General features: G+C 63.7%; 2 protein-coding genes across 2 annotated transcripts; both read right to left on the bottom strand.

Moving 5' to 3' along the window:
- Window positions 1–8,480, bottom strand: Tedc1 (tubulin epsilon and delta complex 1). The gene is made up of 8 exons (XM_090344963.1): window positions 8,136–8,480; window positions 7,987–8,051; window positions 7,677–7,884; window positions 7,219–7,374; window positions 6,071–6,169; window positions 3,800–3,886; window positions 3,274–3,450; window positions 1–2,130 (listed from the first exon to the last, which is right to left on the bottom strand). The coding sequence occupies exons 1-8, from the start codon at window positions 8,268–8,270 to the stop codon at window positions 1,801–1,803; spliced, it is 1,257 nt and encodes a 418-aa protein (XP_090201089.1). The 5' UTR covers window positions 8,271–8,480; the 3' UTR covers window positions 1–1,800.
- A 2,683-nt stretch (window positions 8,481–11,163) lies between these two features.
- On the bottom strand, window positions 11,164–12,163 carry Crip1 (cysteine rich protein 1). Its single transcript, XM_090344959.1, has 5 exons — window positions 12,066–12,163; window positions 11,652–11,746; window positions 11,524–11,581; window positions 11,387–11,433; window positions 11,164–11,294 (listed from the first exon to the last, which is right to left on the bottom strand). The coding sequence occupies exons 1-4, from the start codon at window positions 12,103–12,105 to the stop codon at window positions 11,393–11,395; spliced, it is 234 nt and encodes a 77-aa protein (XP_090201085.1). The 5' UTR covers window positions 12,106–12,163; the 3' UTR covers window positions 11,164–11,294; window positions 11,387–11,392.
- Window positions 12,164–18,146: the final 5,983 nt, after the last annotated feature.

Raw genomic sequence — 18,146 nt, 5'->3', positions numbered from 1 at the left:
TTGACCGTACATCTTTACATATCCAAGTGCCCGACCACAGAGACGCACCCCAAGTCCTGCTATTTTTGGTTTTACTTTTTGCCAGTCCTGGGCTTGAGCTCAGGGCCTGAGCACTGTCCTTGGAATTTCTCAAGGCTAGAGCTCTACCACTTGAGCCTCAGCACCACTTCTGGATTTTTTCTATGTATGTGGTACCGAGGAATCGAACCCGGGTCTTCATGCATGCTAGACAACCCTCTATACTAGGCCACACTCCTGGCCTCCTGCTATTTTTATTTTGAAGGTCATGGGGCTTGAGCTCAGGCCTGGGCTCTGACCCGGGGCTCTTTCACTCAAGGCTGGTGCTCTACCACTTTGAGCCACCTCTCCACTTCCGGTTTTCTGGTGGTTAACTGGAGAGGAGTGTCACGCACATCAGTGCTGTCTTTGAACCACGACTCAGATCTCGGCCTCCTGAGTAGCTGAGGACAGGAGTGAGCCCCTGCACCCAGCATGAGGTTTTTCTTGAAGAGGGTCCCTCAGATCAGCACGCTTGGCACTCCATATCTGGAGTGCTCTCCCCTTCCTCCACTGGCCACATGGCACATGTTTGCACCCTGCAGCTGTGCAGACCTGTGCACCTATGTGCGGCACTCTGGGAAAGGCCCGGGACCGGAGATCTCTGGTCTGCCCACACCACAGTGCAACCTGGAAACATGGCCACCCCGCACGTGTGACGGCCACTGCCCATGACCCCTGCCGCAGCTGGGCCTTCCCTCTCCGCTCAGCCTCACCTGTTCACTCACGTCTGTCCTTACAATTGGCAGCACTGTGGGGTCCCTGCGTAACAAATCTCTGTCACACAACTCTCATTTGCCTTTATGGTCTTCATTCTCCTCATCCCTAACTGAGGAGCTGGGCACGGAATCCAGGGCCCCATACACGTGCTCTTCCGCTGAGCTATGCCCCCAGCTACAGACATGGTCAGTTGGGGGGGGGGGTGTTTTTTTCCGTCTGGGCTGGCAGAGAAGTGGAAGGCCTCACGGGCTCCTCAGTCTGCCCAGTATCCGTGGGGATGCAGAGCCTGAGGAGTAGAAGGGAGGCAGGCCTGGAGGACTTGGGAACGGCCTGTCCCTTCTGGTTGGCGAGAGGGGGGCAGGAGGAGAGGGGAGGGCAGGGGAGGGGAGGGGAGGACCACTGGACCCGGATGTGAGTGCATCCGGACACAGGAGGCTTTGTCAGGGCTGAGCTTGCTCTGAGCTTCGAGAACAAAGGCCCCCTTCTACACTGCGGCCACATCTCAGTCCCAGGCACCACCCTCAGAGAAACGGCACAGCCTGGGGGGCCTATGCAGCCCCCACCGCACAGGCCGACACAAGAAGGGGCTCCCCAGCTCAGCCTGGAGCTGGTGAACTGGGGGAACAGGAGCGGGGTGCAGCACGGCTCTGCTCGGAGACTCGGGCTTCCACAGCCGCCTCTCAGGTCCCAACACGCCCTGTGCTGCTGGCCCCGGGGCCACCTCAGGACTTTCAGTCTCGTAACACCTCTGCCAGGGCCTCCTCCCCACCCCAAAACAGAACAGCACAGGGGAGGGCCAGCCCCCGGGGAGGGCTGCCGCATGTATTTCAGACCTCCAGGTCGGGAATGGCAAGACCCCCACCCCACCGGAGGGACAGCCCATGCCCACAGCCACACTGCAAGCCGAGCTGCTGGGCTCTGGTCACCGTCAGAGCAGCAGACCCGGAGAGCGTGCGAGGCTTGAGCTCTGTGCCAGCCCTGGCCAGACTCCTAGGCATGGGGCACAGGACACACCCTCAGCCCTCAGCGTCTGGGTGGCAGGATCCAAATCAGTCCCGGAACAGCTGCGGCCACCCTGGCCAGCTCCCGCCGGCACTGCTCCTGCAGCTGGCGCAGCATGGCCTCCCGACAGGCCACCTGCATCCTCAACGTCCTGATGGCCTCCACTGCGGGCAGGCCCTGGGCCCCTGGAGCCCCGTCCTCATTCCTCACCAGACGATGGGGCCCTGGAGGATGGGCAGGGCCCACAGAGTTTTCCCAGGACACCCGCAGGACCTCCAGCTCCTGCTCCACGGCCTTCTGCAGAGCTCTCCGCGACGTACTCCACTCCGGGCCCTGGCCTAGGCCTCCAGCCTGCACAGGAAAAGACACCGTGGCTCCAGAGCCTGGAACTACCACCCTCATAGCACAGAGCTCCAGCAACCCTCAAGCCAGGTGACCAGACCAGCCCACACTCACTTCATCCTTACCAAGTGCCCGAGTCCCTTGCCAGCAGCTGCTGGCCAAAAAAAGGATCCCCACGAGACTGGGAGCATGACCTAGTGGTCCAGCGCTAGCCTAGCATGCACGAAGCCCTGGGTTCCATTCCCCAGTACCACATACACAGAAAGGCTGGAAGTGGTGCTGTGGCTCAACTGGTAGACCGCTAGCCTTGAAAAAGCCCAAGAACAGTGCCTAAACCCCGAGTTCAAACCCCAGGACTGGGGGAAAAAAAAAAAAAAGGCCCCTCAAGACCCAAGGCTTCTTCCTCAGGGAAGAGCTAGGGGTGGGCTTGAAAGCCCTGGCAGACCTCATCTCAAGGCCCATTGGAGCGCAGAGGTCCCTCAGGAACATCTGACCACCTCCCCCCCATCTACTCCAAAACATGTCCCTTTCCCATCCTCCAGGACAGGGGGCACGGCTGCCCTAGCAGGCACCACAGGACCTTGTGGGCAGTGGACCTTGGCTGGAGGCCACACTGGTGAGCCTTCACTCCTAACCCCTCTCCAGATGACCCGAGGAAACCAGCTCAAGCCTCTCAAGACCCTCCTACTGGTCCAAAGCAGAGACAGGAGAGGGGAGGGGAGCCCCAGCTCCCCTAAGCAGGCTGCAGCACAGCCAGTGCGGGGCGGGGGTCCCCTTGTCATCCTGGAGGCTCACATTACAGCTTCAGAACAAAGAGGTAGACAGCACAGCATGCAGCACCTGAAGCCCAGAACATGTGCATGAGAATGTCAGCTGGACGCTGCTAGGAGCCAGAACAGGTCACAGACCACAAACGATCCCATGTCGCTCCCCCCTCCCCCTTCCCCCCCCCCACCATCCCCTAAACCTGCAACAAAACCTGCCCCGTGCAGCGACAGGCCAGGTTCCACTGGAGTATTTTACCACAGTACCAGACTTAATCCAATTAAACCAGATGACCAGACCAGTGGCTCAAAGCATCACCTCTGCCCTTCCCAATGAGTGGCCAGGCAGGGGGAGGTGGTAGAGATGGGGCTGGAGGCAAGGGCTCACCTGGGCTTGCCAGGCAGCCCTCCGGGGCCCCACCAGCTCTTGCAGCTCCTCCTGCAGGGTATGCAGCTCCTGTGCTGTCAGCTCCAACTTGCTCAGACTCTGCCCAGCCATCACAGGCGGGAGTGTGGGGTGTGAGGCCAGGGCGGGGCTCTCCAGACAGGCATCCAGGACTGTATCCTGACAGAAACCCAAGTGAGAAATCATGAGCCTGCACACAGGCTTCCGGCCAGAAGGGACAGGGAAAGCCATGGCCCCCAGCGCCCCACAGTGGACTGGCCGGCCCCACAGGAAGGCCGCAAGCCCAGACTTCCAGGAGGACTTAACGTGAAGGCCAGTGACACTGGGCCTCACCAGAAAGTAACAATGGAGGCTGGCATGTGGCGTAGGGGTTGTGCTTGCCTGGCACACATGAAGCCCTGGGTTTGATTCTTCAGTACCACATAAACTGGACTGGACCTCACCCCTTCCCAAGCCCACCACAGAGGGGAGGCCAGGAGTGGGAAGGGAGGCAGGAAAGACTCCTCACCATCCACTGCCAGTAGACCAGTTCCAAGCGCCGCCACTCCAGAGCTGCCTCCAGGCGCAGGTTCTCACATTCCAGTGCCCGCAGCAGCTGGGGAGCAATCACAGCTGGACTGCACAGCTCGGGCCGTGCAGACACCTGCTAACTGACTTCCTGTGTGGGCACGCCCACCTCCTCCCCACCCCGATGCCTCCTTGCAGGCCTCAGGCCCGGGGAGGCCCCCCCCTCCAGAGCAGGGGAGACCCAGAGGGGAGGCTTACACGGCTTCGGGACCGTGGGGCCGGTAACCCCTCCCCAGGAGCGGCAGGTGCCTCAGAGAGGACAGGCACACTGGGGAGATGGCTAGGCGCCAACCGAGGAAACACCTTCTCCCCACAGCCTACACCCGCTGTCTCTGCACAAGCAGACCCGCACTGGAGGGCTGGCAGGCAGGTTCCCAGGGAAGTGGCCCAGGGCCCAGGCGTGCTCTGGGCCTGCTCTGACCTCGGCTCCCCGGGCTGGCTAGACTCCTAACGTAGTGTTTCTTTTCTGATCACGCAGAGATGGGTGCCGACGACCCCAGCTGCGGCACTCAGCCAGGAGGGCACTTTGCCGAGTTAGAGGCCCAGCCAGCACTTGAGGCAAGTGTGCCCACACATGGATTGCTGCATCGGGGCCCCAGAGCCTCTGAGAGACAGGACAGCACATGCCTGCTCTCTCTTGAATACGCCCACTTCTGGCTCCAGGGGGCTGAGAACGGAGGAGCCAGAAGGGGCACTGGCTTTGATGTCAGCCAAAAGCCAGTCCAGAAGAAGGAGAGGCCAGACCACTCTGTAGTCATGGAGAGATGGAAGCCTTATAAGATAAGGAAGTCAGCCAGTGTGATGGCTCACGCCTGTAATCCTAGCTACTCAGGAGCATCATGGTTCAAAGCCAGCCTGGACACTATAGACAGTGAGACTCTTATCTCCAATGAATCACCAGAAAAGGGGAAGTGGTACTGTGGCTCCAGGGGTAAGGTGGTAACCTTGAGCTGAAGAGCTCAGGGACAGTGCCCAGGCCCAGAGTTCAAGCCCCATGATTCACCAAAAAAATAAAAAAGATAAGGAAGTCAGACTCTGGAAACAAGAATACAGCAAGTAGGGCTCACAGCCAGCCAGCCATCCCTAAAGAGAAAAACTCCTCCAAAAATGGACGTCTCAACATGCCAGCAGAAAGGCAGCTGATGCGGCATCTCGGAAAGGGGGACAGAGCCAAGGCACGTAGAGTCCCCCAAAAGCTGTCTCCGCACCTCAAGGCCAAGCACAGGCCCTGACCAGCTAGGCCTGGCCTCCTCAGGCAGGGCCACAGTCCTAACCACCACTGAAGGCAAGGCAGGTTTACCAGGTAGGCTCCCTTGGCCCAAGTAGGGGACACAGGTCACCCAGAAGCATAAAGCTCCGGGGGGAATCTGCCAGCCAGTACCCCAGAAGCCGCAAGGGATGACAGCGCAATCAGGAGCCAGATCTTCCCCAAACCCCTGGGTCCCCCTGGCTCCCCTGCCCAGGCTGCAGGAGAGGTCTAGGATAAAGTGGAGGAATAGGGCTTGGGGAGAAGAGCCAGAGAAGGGGTCTGGGCCTGGGTCACACACCTCAACTCCTGCTCTTCTGCTCGGAAGGACATGCCCAGGGCCAGCCTCGTATCTGGGATGGTCTGGAAGCCCTAGCACAAGGCTGGCCACCAGGAGGGAACGGCAGGTGATGGGTGGCCATGAAGGGACAGCCTGGGAGGAGCCCGCACACTCTTCTCCGCAGCCCAGCAGCTCCAGAAGCCACACAGGTGTCCAAGTTCAAAGCCCAGCTTCCCTCCACCCCTGTGTAAAGACCCAGGTTCTGCCTAGAACCCCCAAGACCCTGAGCAGAGCCTGGTCAGTATGCAGCAGGGAGCCCACAGGTGGCTGGCTTCCGCAAACTCTTCCCAACACGCTGGCTCTGAAGGGCAGGGCAGGCACCCTGAAGTCCGCCCTGTGCTCCAGCTGACATCTGTATAGTTCCAGGCTCACTGCAGACCGATGCTAGTTCTAGACCTCCGTTCCAGAGGTCCCTCCCTTAGTCTCTGCAGCCCAACTGCAGCCCGTTCCTATCTAAACCACTGGAGAGGTGGACAGTCCACGAGACAGGAAGACCACGGGAGGACATCCCTGTCACCACAATCACCGTGGGTCTGACCAACACCCAGAGGCACAGAGGCCAAGACCTGCCGCCACGCAGACTCCCCACAGCAGGCACACCCGCCCAGCAAGCTTCTAGCCTTCACCTGACGGCCGACCTCGGGGTCCCTGAGCATCTCTGCCTCAGCTACGGACAAGTGGCGGAGGCGCTGGTCACTGTGGCATCCCCGAGTGTACAGGTGGATCTGAAACAGCAGAACAGAACTCAGACTGAGTGAGGCCGCCTCTCCCAGAACCGAGGCTGCTCTAGTGCAGTGCAAGGGCCTTCCAAGCCTAAGTAACAGACTCAGAAACAGGCTCAGAGAGCCACACCCTGCCTGAGGCAATCCAGGGCCGGCCCAGGCTCAGCAGAGAGAGGCGTAGCCCTGCCATACCCAAGCCCTGGGGAGTAGGGTGTGGTAGAGGATCCACCTGCATGCCCTCCGGGCTCTCAGAGTGGCCCAAAAGCCACATGGCCGAGGAGCAGCCTCCAGATAGGCACAGTGTCCAGAGAGGACACAGCGGGACACAGAGCAGCTGACAGTCTAGGAGGCATGGAAAGTCCTCCAAGAGGAAAGGCTGGGAGGCGGCAGGCACGAAGCCCGTTCTGAGCCGGTGGAGCTGCTGGAGCGAAGGCCAGGGAAGAGGCAGTGAAGGGTCTGGGAAGCACCTGCCTGTTAGGGGAAGGCAGGCACACACGTAGTCTCAACACCTCTAGGCCACAACCAACCATCCACCGGCACTGATCTCACACTAGGCACACAGCTAGACACCTGGGAACCTGCAGCAGCCCCTACCGGCTTGCAGACGCCTACAGAAGCTCCCCAGCCCTAAACGCCAACACCCAGGACATTGGAAAAGCAGGTGCATGTCGAGTGGCCAGGCGGCAGCTGGTCACACACGGCAAGGAAACCCTCCCATGGCGTAGATGAGCCCTCAGATGAGGGCTACTACCACTTCTGGTGACAAGGCCAACTGCACTGGCAGACACCCGGCCTGAGAACACTGACACGCTGGCTCCATACCCCAGCACTGCCCACCTGCTCTACCCTGTCCTGGTCCCCGACCTCCACAATCAGTTCAGGTTCCCAGACTCCACAGGACGGAACCTCCCTGCGGCTCCAGCCTCAGCCAGGCCTGGGAAAGCTCACATCCAGGCAAACCCAGGTTGGATCCTGCTGAGCCCAGCGGGACTGGCCACAAGGAGAGGCTGGAAGGTTAAGCAGCTTCCAAGCGGAGCGCTGAGTGCCCGTACCTTGCTCAGGAGGGCACACTGCTCCTGCTGACTGGAGAGCAGATGCCGCCAGCGGAACCGCAGCTTTCCCATCATCCACTGCACTTGGCGGAGGTCCACAGGGCCCCCTGCTTCCACGTGGGGTACAGGTGGACCGAAGCTAGGCAGGGCCTCACCCTGGAGAGAAAAGAGGAGGCAGACCCTTGCCAGGAGCCACAGACTCAAGAGACGGGGGTTTAAAAAGAATCAAAGCCCCGTTGACCACTAAAACACGAACCAACTGGAAACAGAGCTGTGGTTCCTTCACCAAAAAAGCTTAGGGGCAGTGGTTAGGCCCGAGTCCGCGCCACAGCACCCACAGACACATAAACGCCGGCTTCGGATCGCATCGGCCGCGGGCAGGGGCCTCCACATCCTCAGAGGACCCTGCGCTCCCGAGGACAGGGGCGCAGACGTCCAGGGCTCCGGCCCATACTCACGGGGCACGCAGGCACGCGGTCCCCCAGCTGCACTCGGGTCCGGGCAAGCAGCTGCTCGAGCACCGGGCCTCGCGCCAGGAGCCAGGACAGGGCGAGCAGCAGCTCCCGGCTGCCGGGGCAGCGGCCCTCGGGAAGCTGAGACAGTGGACGCCGCGGGTAGCCGTGGACACGCAGCGCCGCCCTCACCACGCTGGCCTGGGCCTCTGGAGAAGAGACCACCGCTCAGCAGGGCGCCCGCCCCAGGCCGAGGCCGCGTGGAGCGGGCTGGGACGAGGGCGCCGGGGAAGCGGGGCCGCGGGGGGCGGGCGTACCCGAGGCGCGGTCCGCGAGCGGCGGCCGGAGCACGCGGAGGAGGAGCTGCCGGAGCGCGGGGGCCTGCGGGGCACGAAGGGCGCGCGGTCAGCGGGGCGCCGGACCGCGCCGGGCCCGCCGCCCGCGCGCCCGCCGCGAGAGCCTCACCGCCTCCGGCCGGTCGAACTTGGCGCGACGGAAGACCTCGGGGCTGGGCCCGGAGGGCAGCGACTGGCTCAGCGCGGCGATGGCCTCGGGCAGAGCCCCGGCCGCCCCGTCCACCCTGCGCCGCCGCCTCCCCATGCAGCCGGCAGCTTCGGATCTCCCGCCACGGCTGCCCCGGCTCAGCCACCGATCGCGGAGCTCCTGGCCAATGAGCGGCGGCCCGGATCTTCCGCGCGGCCTCTCCTGCTGGGCGCGGGGCGCTTCCGGCTCCGTGGCACCGCCGGCTCCTTCCAGCGGACGCTGGAGGCCCAATCGTCTCCCGCCCCGCCCGGATCCCGCCAATCAGCGCCTCACTCCCCGCCGCTTAGCAACCCTAGGGGAACGCCGCGACGTACGGCGGCGGAGCGTCAAGCCGGGGGCGCGCACGCACGGGGCGGAGCGCCAGGCCGGGGGCGCGCACGCACAGCGGCGGAGCGCCACGCCCGGGGAGCGCACGCACAGGGGCGGAGCGCCACGCCGGGAGCGCGCACGCACAGGGGCGGAGCGCCACGTCCGGGGAGCGCACGCACAGGGGCGGAGCGCCAGGCCAGGGGCGCGCACGCACGGCGGTGGAGCGCCACGCCCGGGCGCGCGCGCCCGTCGGCAGAGCGCCTCGCGCGGTGGGGAGGGTGGAGGGCGCAGGCAGGGGCGGAGCCTCTGGCGCCTGGTGCTTTCCGCGAAGCCTTCCAGGCCAGGCCACCAGGAGGCGCCGAGCCTGGCCGCGTCATCTTCCTGGTGGGGTCCCGGGGGGCTCTGCGGGCTCTGCCGCTCCTGAAGGTGAGCTTTTCGGAGCGGAGGCCCGGCCACTCCGCCCCGCTCCCGGCCGCGCGTCCAGGCCCGGGTCTCAGCCGCCTGCCTGCAGGAGACTTGAGGAAGCAGTGTCGGGGTGAAGCCGGGCGCCGGGCCCTCGCCGCAGGCCGCCTGGCACGGGCAGGGAGAGCGGACCGAGCCCGCTGCGGCGCGGGTCCGGCCGGGATCCACCCCCGGGGCGCATGGCCACCCCCGGGCGCACGCCCACCCCCGGGCTCATGGCCACCCCCGGGTTCACGCCCACCCCCAGGACGCACGGCCACCCCCGGGCTCACGCCCACCCCCGGGCTCACGGCCACCCCCAGGACGCACGGTCACCCCCAGGACGCACGCCCACCCCCGGGCTCACGGCCGCCCCCGGGCGCACCCCTCACTCCCCGCCGGGCGCACCGCGCCTGCCTGGGGCGGAAGGACAGGTGCAGCATGCCGGAGAGGGGAGGACGCGTTCCGAGCGAGGCGGGCGCGCTTCCTTCCCCTGCCAGGCCCACAGACACCCGGAACCAGGGCCCAGCCTTCGGCCATTTTTTCTTGGTGCTGGCTCTGGGTGTTGAACTCGGGGCCGGCTTCAAACCTCGACCCTCAGAGCTCAGCCAGAATGACAGGCAGGGCCCAGGCCTGGCTTGCCCTCCTTTTGCCCTCGCCTGCCCAGCCCTTCCTTCTGCCTGCCATCCGCCTCATCACCAGTGCCCTTCTGCCGCAGGCACGCTTCCTTCATGGCGCCCCTGCAGGGACTTCCCCGCGCCTCGCCCACAGCCTGCCGTGGCCTCCTCATACTCCAGGGCCAGGCCCAGCCTCCCTCCACTCCACTCCCCCCTCCTGTGCCGCCCGGCAGCGTGCCCTGGCCTGGCTCCCTTCCCTGCAGGACCAGGCCACCCTCACCCCACCCCACCCTAGTGCCTCGCCAGCTTCCTTGAGCCCTGGACACAGAGCGTGAATTCCCGACCAGTGTCCCAGGGCTCCCCCTAACCTCTCGGTGACTTTGCCTGGGAGCCTAGCTGACGCCTGCCCTTTCTGCAAATCTTAGCTTGCTGAGAGTTCACCCCAAGTCAGAGTCCCATCTTGGCTGTGAGCTGAGGGCACGTAGGAGTGGAGACGGGAAGGGGGGCTGTTGGAGAGACACGATCCTCTGGGACAAGGGCAAAGCAGGAGAGGAGCTGCAGGAAGGAAGCTACTGTTCCCCCCTGTGCACGCTTCACCACACCCTGCCTTGCCTGCCCAGTGCTGCAGAGCCTTAAAGCCTTGTGCGTTCTGGCTCAGCCCAGCAGCCCTCCCCAGGCAGCGCTCAAGCAGACCACCAGAAACCCAGCTCCGCATCCTCCACTCCCTGTGCTGCATCCAAGATAGCTAAAAGCCCTGTGGCCCCAACTCTACCTCTGGGAATTCCAGAATCGCCCATTCACAGACACTGCCCTAAAAACCACCTCAAGGATTTCCCCACAGCCTTCTGGCTGTCTGCAATCCAACCGCCCACTAAAGCCTTAAGGCAGACCTGGCTGGGAAAGGCCAGGACTGCGGGGTCTCTTTAGGCCTCTTAGAAGGCCTTATCCCTGGGGGTGTGAAGCTGCCAATGGCCCAGTGGAATGTCCTCCAGGGCTGACAGCCAGACCTCAAGTCCCAGAAGAGCAGCCCCTGGGTGGGCCTGGGCAGAGAACAGAAGTAGAGATACTGCCTGCGTGCTGCTGTAAGGTCCCCTGCAGAAATCTGAGGCGTGGGGACAGGGCGGGGTGACAGGCAGGAAAACCAGACCACACCACTCCCCTAAAGATTCTCAGAAAGGGAAGCTGCAACCAACCCCAGCAGACTCACTCTCTGACCCAGCCTCACCCACTCCCTGGCCTGTTCTGGCTGACCCCTTGGCCACGGCCTGTGCCAGGCCAGAACCACTGAGGAGGACTAGGGTACCTCTGTGGGCCTGGGAGTTGGAGAGGCGGCCTGGGCTCCCTTTGTGGCTTCACCTACAGGAAGACAGTGGCCAGCGGCATGTGGTGGCTGTGGCAGGAAAGGCTGAGCCCAGGGCCTCTGCTGCTGGGAACCCTCCCCCAGAGCAGGCTGGCATGAGTACACCAGCAGGTGCTCACCAGCACCTCTCTCTCTCTCTCTCTCTCTCTCTCTCTCTCTCTCTCTCTCTCTCTCTCTCTCACACACACACACACACACACACACACACACACACACACGAGGGTTTCAAGAGCACTCTGGCTTTATTGAGGGCACGGAAGGCTACCAGGAGCCTGGGTGTCCAGGGGTAAGGTCTGGCATCTGCCTTGGACAGGCTGTGGTCCAGTGGATGGCTGGGGACAGGATCTCCACAGCCTGCACAGAAAGAGACAAATGTGAGTGCCCTCCATAGCCCTGTGCTCCCAGTGTGGAGACCTAAGGAGCATCTTGGGGTGGTGGGGCTCTACCTGGAGCTACTTGAACGTGTGACTCTCGGCTCCACCCCGACCAAAGCCTGCAGAGGAGAGAGGAGGTGGCGGGCTGGGGCCTGGGGTCGGGCTGGGGCCTGGGGTGGGGCGGGCAGCACCTTCACCCCGGCACCTACCTTTAGGCCCAAACATGGCAGCGTAGCAGGGGTGGTTGCAGTAGGGCTTGCCTTCGTGCTGCAGAAAGAGGGGCGGTGAGGGGGGGTCGGGCCACCCGAGCCGCCCGCTGCCCCCGGGCGCCCCCTACCTCGGCGTGGCTGCCGGAGGTCAGCGTCTTCCCGCACTTCTCACACTTGAGGCAGGGCCGGTGCCAGTCCTTGCCCAACGAGGTGACCCGCTCAGCTGCGGAAGCCCAGCAAGGCCGGGGGGCTGCGGTCAGCCCCGGCCCACCTGCTCCCTCCGCCCGGGCCGGGGTGCGGCCAGGTACCACCCTGCTCCAGGGTCTGCTCCGGGGGGCCGGGACCCCCCACCCCTCCGGGAGCCCGGGACCCCCCTCCCCTCCGGGAGCCCGGGACGGCGCCCGGGGCGTCGGTCTCCGCGCTGCGGAAGCGTCAGCTTCCACTCGGCCGCCGAGAGAGGGCGGCCCCTCGGGTGCGGGCGCCCAGGGCGGCGGGCGGAGGCCGGCGGGGAGGCCGGCGGGGAGGCCGGCGGCGGCGCTCACCGAAGTACACCTCCTTGTCGCACTTGGGGCACTTGGGCATGGCGGCGGCGGCTGGAGCGGCTCCGCGGGACTGGGCGGCGCCCGTCGGGCCCGCGCCTTTCAGGGCCCGGGGGCCACGCCCGCCGCGGCCACGCCCCGACCGCGAGGGGCGCCCCGAGGGCGGGCCACGACCCCGGCCGGCCCGGCGGCGACGGGGCGGGGACGGGGAGAAGGGGGACGGGCCCGGCCTGGATGGCCACGGGGACGGAGACAAGGGACAGGGACAAGGGAGGGCGGCCGGGGCGGCGACAGGGACTGGGACGGGGGGTGGGGGGGTGGAGGGGACGGGGACGGGGGCGGTGCTGCAGGAAGGCCGGGAGGACGCCCTCCAGACTCCAGATGAAGCCCTCCAGACGACGCCCTCCAGACTCCAGATGAAGCCCTCCAGACGACAGCCCTCCAGACTCCAGATGAAGCCCTCCAGACGACAGCCCTCCAGACTCCAGATGAAGCCCTCCAGACGACGCCCTCCAGACTCCAGATGAAGCCCTCCAGACGACGCCCTCCAGACTCCAGATGAAGCCCTCCAGACGACAGCCCTCCAGACGACAGCCCTCCAGACGACAGCCCTCCAGACTCCAGATGAAGCCCTCCAGATGACGGCCTCCAGACTCCAGATGAAGCCCTCCAGACGACGGCCTCCAGACAAGGCCTCCAGAGGACAGTCCTCTAGATGGCTTGCCCCACGCCCTCCGACTCTGCCCCACCCAGGGCTGGACGGCCCCGGCCCCAGCTGCCCGCGAACCTTCATCCTCAGCTCCCCTGGACACCACACCAGCACCTGACACCACGACACCATGGGGCCTGTGCAGGCCCTGGGCCAGTGGGGAGGATACATGTTACACAGGCACACACACACACACAGGCATGCATGCATGTGCACACATGTACATATGAACATACATACATGTACGCATATGCACGCACACATGAACACACACATATGCGCACATGTGCACACATATACATATATGTACACATGTACACATATATGCATACACACGTATGCATGTATACATATATACATGCATGCACACATACACACATGCATGTACACACATATATGCATGTACACACATACTCACATAAACATACACATACACACACTCGGGAAGGCGGGACTCCAGGGCTTCGCCTGAAGCCCACCTGTCGTGGGCCCCTAGGCCTGGCACAGAGAGAGGGCTGGCAGGGCAGTCAGGGTTCGTGTCTTCAGATGCCCTGGCATCTGTGTGTCTGTACTGCCCCTCCTGGTTTTCTCTGTGTCTGGGCATTGTCCCTGAGCTCTTTAGCTCAAGGCTGGGCCCCAGCTGGGATTGTGGGGTACGTCGGGTACGAAGCCATGGGCTCAGGAATTCCACAGGTGCTACCCATGGTAGAATCCCCCCCCCCCACCCATGCCATCCATCCTGGGCCTTCCCCCAGGCCACAGCTCTGTTCTTCACAGGGCTCTGCAAGTGCTCGAGTCCATGGGTTTTCTGAAGCCTCTCACAGGCCCTTTCCATAGAGGGTGCACACAGGCCCTGCAAAGGTGAGCCCCTCAGCCTCCAGCCTCACCCTGAGGTCGGAGCCTGCCTGCTCTGCCTGCAAGGGCAGCCCCTGGGGACCCCCACCCATCCCTCAGGGTCTCCTGAGTCCTGACGGACCGGACCCACCTCCTACGCCCACAGTCTGGAGGCCAGTGGGACACGGCCTGGGTGAGGACAGCCTGTGAGTAGAGCTACAGAAGGGGGAAGCTCACAGCAAGGTCCCTAACAACATAGGGGAGGGAGTCAGGACCGTCTTGGGGTGCTGGGGTCTCTGCCAGTGCAGATCCCTGGAGCCTGGGCCACAGGCTGCATGCCACCTGGCCGTTCTTGCAAAAGGCCTGGAGCCTGCCTGGGTGTGCCCTGGGTGGGGGCAGGAGGCGCCTGCCAGGCTGTCCAGGTTCCCTCAGGATCACGTGCTGGGGTGCAGGGACGGGCTGTCTGGGCACAGGTGCGCTGAGCCTGCAGGCGTATCTGTGTGTGGGTGTGTATGTGGGTGTGCCCTGCAGTCTCGTGTGTGGTCTCGGTGCACACTGCTGGGCACGTTTTTCCCCCGTGCCACACCACCCTCGGGATACCGGTCAGAGCCTTCACAGCTCCGTTCTAAGGAACATTGTCCCAGGCCGCCAGGAGCAGGGACCCGGTGCGCGTCTCCCCTCTCCTACTACCCGACCAGAGATGACCCATCTCCCACACCTGACTCAGCGAGCCCTCCTGGAGACCTAGAAGAATGAGTCCTTCCGCCTTCCCTACCGCTGTTTCCTGTGGCCGTGCTGGTGGGGGAGGGGATCTGCAGTTCAACTCAGACTCAGCACAGTGACGATACACAGACACACACAAGCCCAGTGTCCACGTGCACACCTGCTGCCATAGGGGCAACGCAGGAAGATCATGAGTTCAAGGCCAGGCCCCATCTCAGAAAAGAGCAGGGGAGCCAGGTGCAGTGGCTCACGCTTAGAAACGTAGCTACTCAGAAGCCTGAGATCTGAGGATCACAGTTCAAAGCCAACCAGGCATGAAAGTCCACGAGACTCTTATTTCCAATTAACCACCAGAAAACTGAAAGTGGCTCTGTGGCTCCAGGGATAGGGAGGTAGCCTTGAGCTGAAGAGCTCAGGGACAGCGCCCAGGCCCAGAGTTCCAGGGATAGGGAGGTAGCCTTGAGCTGAAGAGCTCAGGGACAGTGCCCAGGCCCAGAGTTCCAGGGATAAGGAGGTAGCCTTGAGCTGAAGAGCTCAGGGACAGCGCCCAGGCCCAGAGTTCCAGCACCATGGCTGACAAAAAAAAAAAAAAAAAAAAAAAGACCGAGAGTGAGGGGGGGCATGGTACAGAAACACAGAATGACACATAGACACCACACACACATACACACACACACACACACACACACACACACACACAGAGGCACACGAACACGCCCATTACTGGAACCTTCCTCAAACCTCAGAAATAGGCTCATATGGTCAGACCCCAGCCTGGGGGAGGAGGGTACCCTCATCCTTTAGGGTGCCCCCTCAGACCATGTCTGGACATCACTGGCCTCATCCCCAGGCCTGGCAGAGGCTTAACCTGTGCCAGCGGCTGCCTCCCTCCTAGGGCTCCCGGTCCACCCAGGTCCAAGGGCCCACCTGGGAATGGACCACTGGCCAGATCAGCGGGGCCGACAGGACAGACATTGGGCCGGCTGGAGGCCCCACCAGCTGCACCCCACAGAGCAGGTGCCCAAGGAATGTGTGGCACAAGGCAGAGCAGTGAGCAGGGCTGTGCCCACAGCGACCCAGTGGAGGGGGCTGCTTCCGTGCCTTCCTTCTGGAACTCGCCACCCTGTCTGGGTCCTCCTCTGCCCACCCGGTCTTCTTTCTGCAGGCACCCCGTGCCCTCAGCCGGCCAGGGTACCGCCCCCGAGGCCAGCCAGAGAATGCAGCATGGCCCCGCAGGGCCCGCTGACCTCTGTGGAATCTCCACGCCCTCCCACCTCCACCAGGAAGGTTAGTTACTTCATAAAGAGCCTCCTCCCTCCTCAGCGTTTGGCAGGAGCTGTCCTCGGCCAGCCCCTCGCCTGGAGCCCCACCGCAGCTATGTACGAGTGACCTGCCCCCACAAAAATGGAGGGCCTGCTTCATACTGTCAGGCCTGCACTCGGGGCCATGAGTTTCCAGCACAAACGGCAGGAAAACAAGCTGGGCCCCGCCCGACAGCTCAGGCCTCCCCAGAGTCCATGGCTTTCCCAGCCCGGTGTTGGACACACAAGTTCCCAGGGTCTATTTTCAGCATCTGGTCTCCTGGGACCCCAGTCTGGCCTGGGCTCTGGGCTGGGTGGGCCTGCCTAGAGGCTCCAGGGGTGAGGAGGGGCTGGATACCGAGGCCTTGGGCCCTTCAGGCCCACGCACACTGCTGCTCTTTCTTCTCGATTCCTTAGCCATTGCTGGGATGGTATGGGAGCGTGGGGACCCCTCAGGCTGGCCCTTTAGATGTGGTTGGACCCCTTGTCTTGGGCTGTATCTGGCCATCCCTGTCCTCCCCCTTTCTTGAGGCCAGGCATGGTGCCCAGTCTCCGTTTCTTGGAGCCAAAACCCAGGCAGAACTGCCTGGAATTCCAGCCTCCCAACCCAGGGGCGTTGAGGCTTGTTGACGCCCCTGAGCCCGCTTCCCTGAAGCCAGCCAGCCTGGCCCTGTGGCAGGGAAAGAGCGCCTAGGCCTGGTCCCTGGCCAGCGTTGACGGTGTTTGCCCACGGCCACGGCTGGGCTACTAGCACATGTGCTGGAGACAGAGCCGGGGAGTCACACCTCTAGTGAACTCTGGAGACGCAGGAAGCTGGCCAGGACGAATGAGGTCCAGAGGCACCAGGAGCGGGGAAGACCCGGGAGGGGGACCCAGGTCTGATCTTGGGTCACCGGTCTGGGGGAGCTGGGCTGAACATGGAGGGCCAATCCCGAGCCCTGGGGTTTGTGGGGTGAGCTGGCCTCCAGCTCCTGACACCAACTAAGAGAGCCACCGCTAGAGGCGGGCTGGGTGGGGTGAGGTGCCTGGGGAGCAGGACAGGGAGGGAGGCTGGAGCTGGACAGGCTCTGTGGATGCTGCACGCATCTCGTGGGGGTCGTGAAGCAGGCTGAAGTGGTCAGGGAACCCCTTTCCCCAACCTTTCCGCCTTGAGGTGTGGAGGGGAAGAAAGCACTGACCGTGCAGGCCAGGTAGCTCTCCTCCGCACCAGCCCCGAGCCTCAGAGGGCATTCTGGAGCCCCTCCGTGGCTAGGTGTGCTCAAGGGAGGGGAGGTGGGCAGCCCCCCTCCTGAGGATGGATGTCCTCCCCCCTCCAGCCGGAGGCTGGTGCCCTGCAGGGACCAGGCCGTGCGGTGGACACCGCCTGGCAACAAGGCCCAGACAAACAGCAGCAGCACCACCAACGCCCGGTTTCCAGGACAACCCTTTGCAAACAAACAAGGCAGCGTCATCTTCCTCGGCAGGAAAAGGGCAGGTTCCGCCCGCCCGCCCGCCAGGACAGCTCACTGCTCTGGAGCTGGGCCCTGCCCAGTCCCAGGGCTCCCGCTCACCCTCTGGGGTCACCTCTCTGGGGTCACTGTTGAACAGGGAGACCACTGCCCAGCCAGGGCAGATGAGCTCGGGGACCAGCGACTGAGCTCCCTACACTTGGCCTTGGGGGGGAGACGAGGCCCTCGTCATGCCTCCAGGACCAGCCTGGTTCTTAGCCCCCACAGACCTTCCCTTTCCTCGGGGTGGACAGAGGCCACTGGCCCTGAGCAGTGGCCACAGTCCAGGCAGGAACAGGGGCACTGCCAGACATCAGAGGGACCCCAGCCCTGACACGCAGCCTTGCCACGTGGGCTGGGAGTCACGCATCTGGCTGGGGGCCCCTCTGGGGTCCGAGGCTGGGCCTAAGCAGGTCCTGTGATGCCCCAGAGCAGATCCAAGTGCACGGGCGCCCTCTGCTGGCCCCAGGGCCGCAGGTGGAAAGTGAACGGAGCCCCGCCCCAGGCATCCTGGTCAGAAGGCAGGGCCTGGAGTACCAGGGGAAGCGGAGGCAACTGTTTTCATTCCAGTTCACAGAGGCCCTGGGCAGACAAGGACGGAAGTGCAACGCCATGGCCGGGGCTGGCCTCGCCTTGTGATTGAAACCTGCCCGTGCCCCATGGCTTCAGTCTATGCTGGCTTCCCATGGCAGGCAGAGCTCCCTCTTCCCAGCTGTCCCTGCTCCCTGAGGTCCGGTCCGCAGCCTGCTCCCAAAGCTGGTCCCTCCCACACCTCCTGGCTCCAGGGCCCTGGCTCAGCTCCCTTGGCTTGACACTGTGTGTTCCTGACAAGGGAATCACTGAACCCCACCGGCCCCTTACCTCACCCCTGCCCAGGACTTCTGGCCCTCCAGATGCTTGCTGTCCACTCAGCACATGACTGCCCCCACTGTCCAGGCCTGGCTTCCCCACCCCCCCTCCAGAGGCAGCATCTGGAGACAAAAGGATGTTGTCACCAACTCAGCCATTTACCAGCACACAGACCAGGTCC

The sequence above is a fragment of the Megascapheus bottae genome, chromosome 14 (assembly GCF_031878675.1).
Source record: "Megascapheus bottae isolate mThoBot1 chromosome 14, mThoBot2.hap1, whole genome shotgun sequence".
Classification (NCBI taxonomy): Eukaryota; Metazoa; Chordata; class Mammalia; order Rodentia; family Geomyidae; genus Megascapheus; species Megascapheus bottae.
Note: the sequence above shows the minus strand (reverse complement) of the source record. Positions and strands in the feature narration are given on the sequence as shown.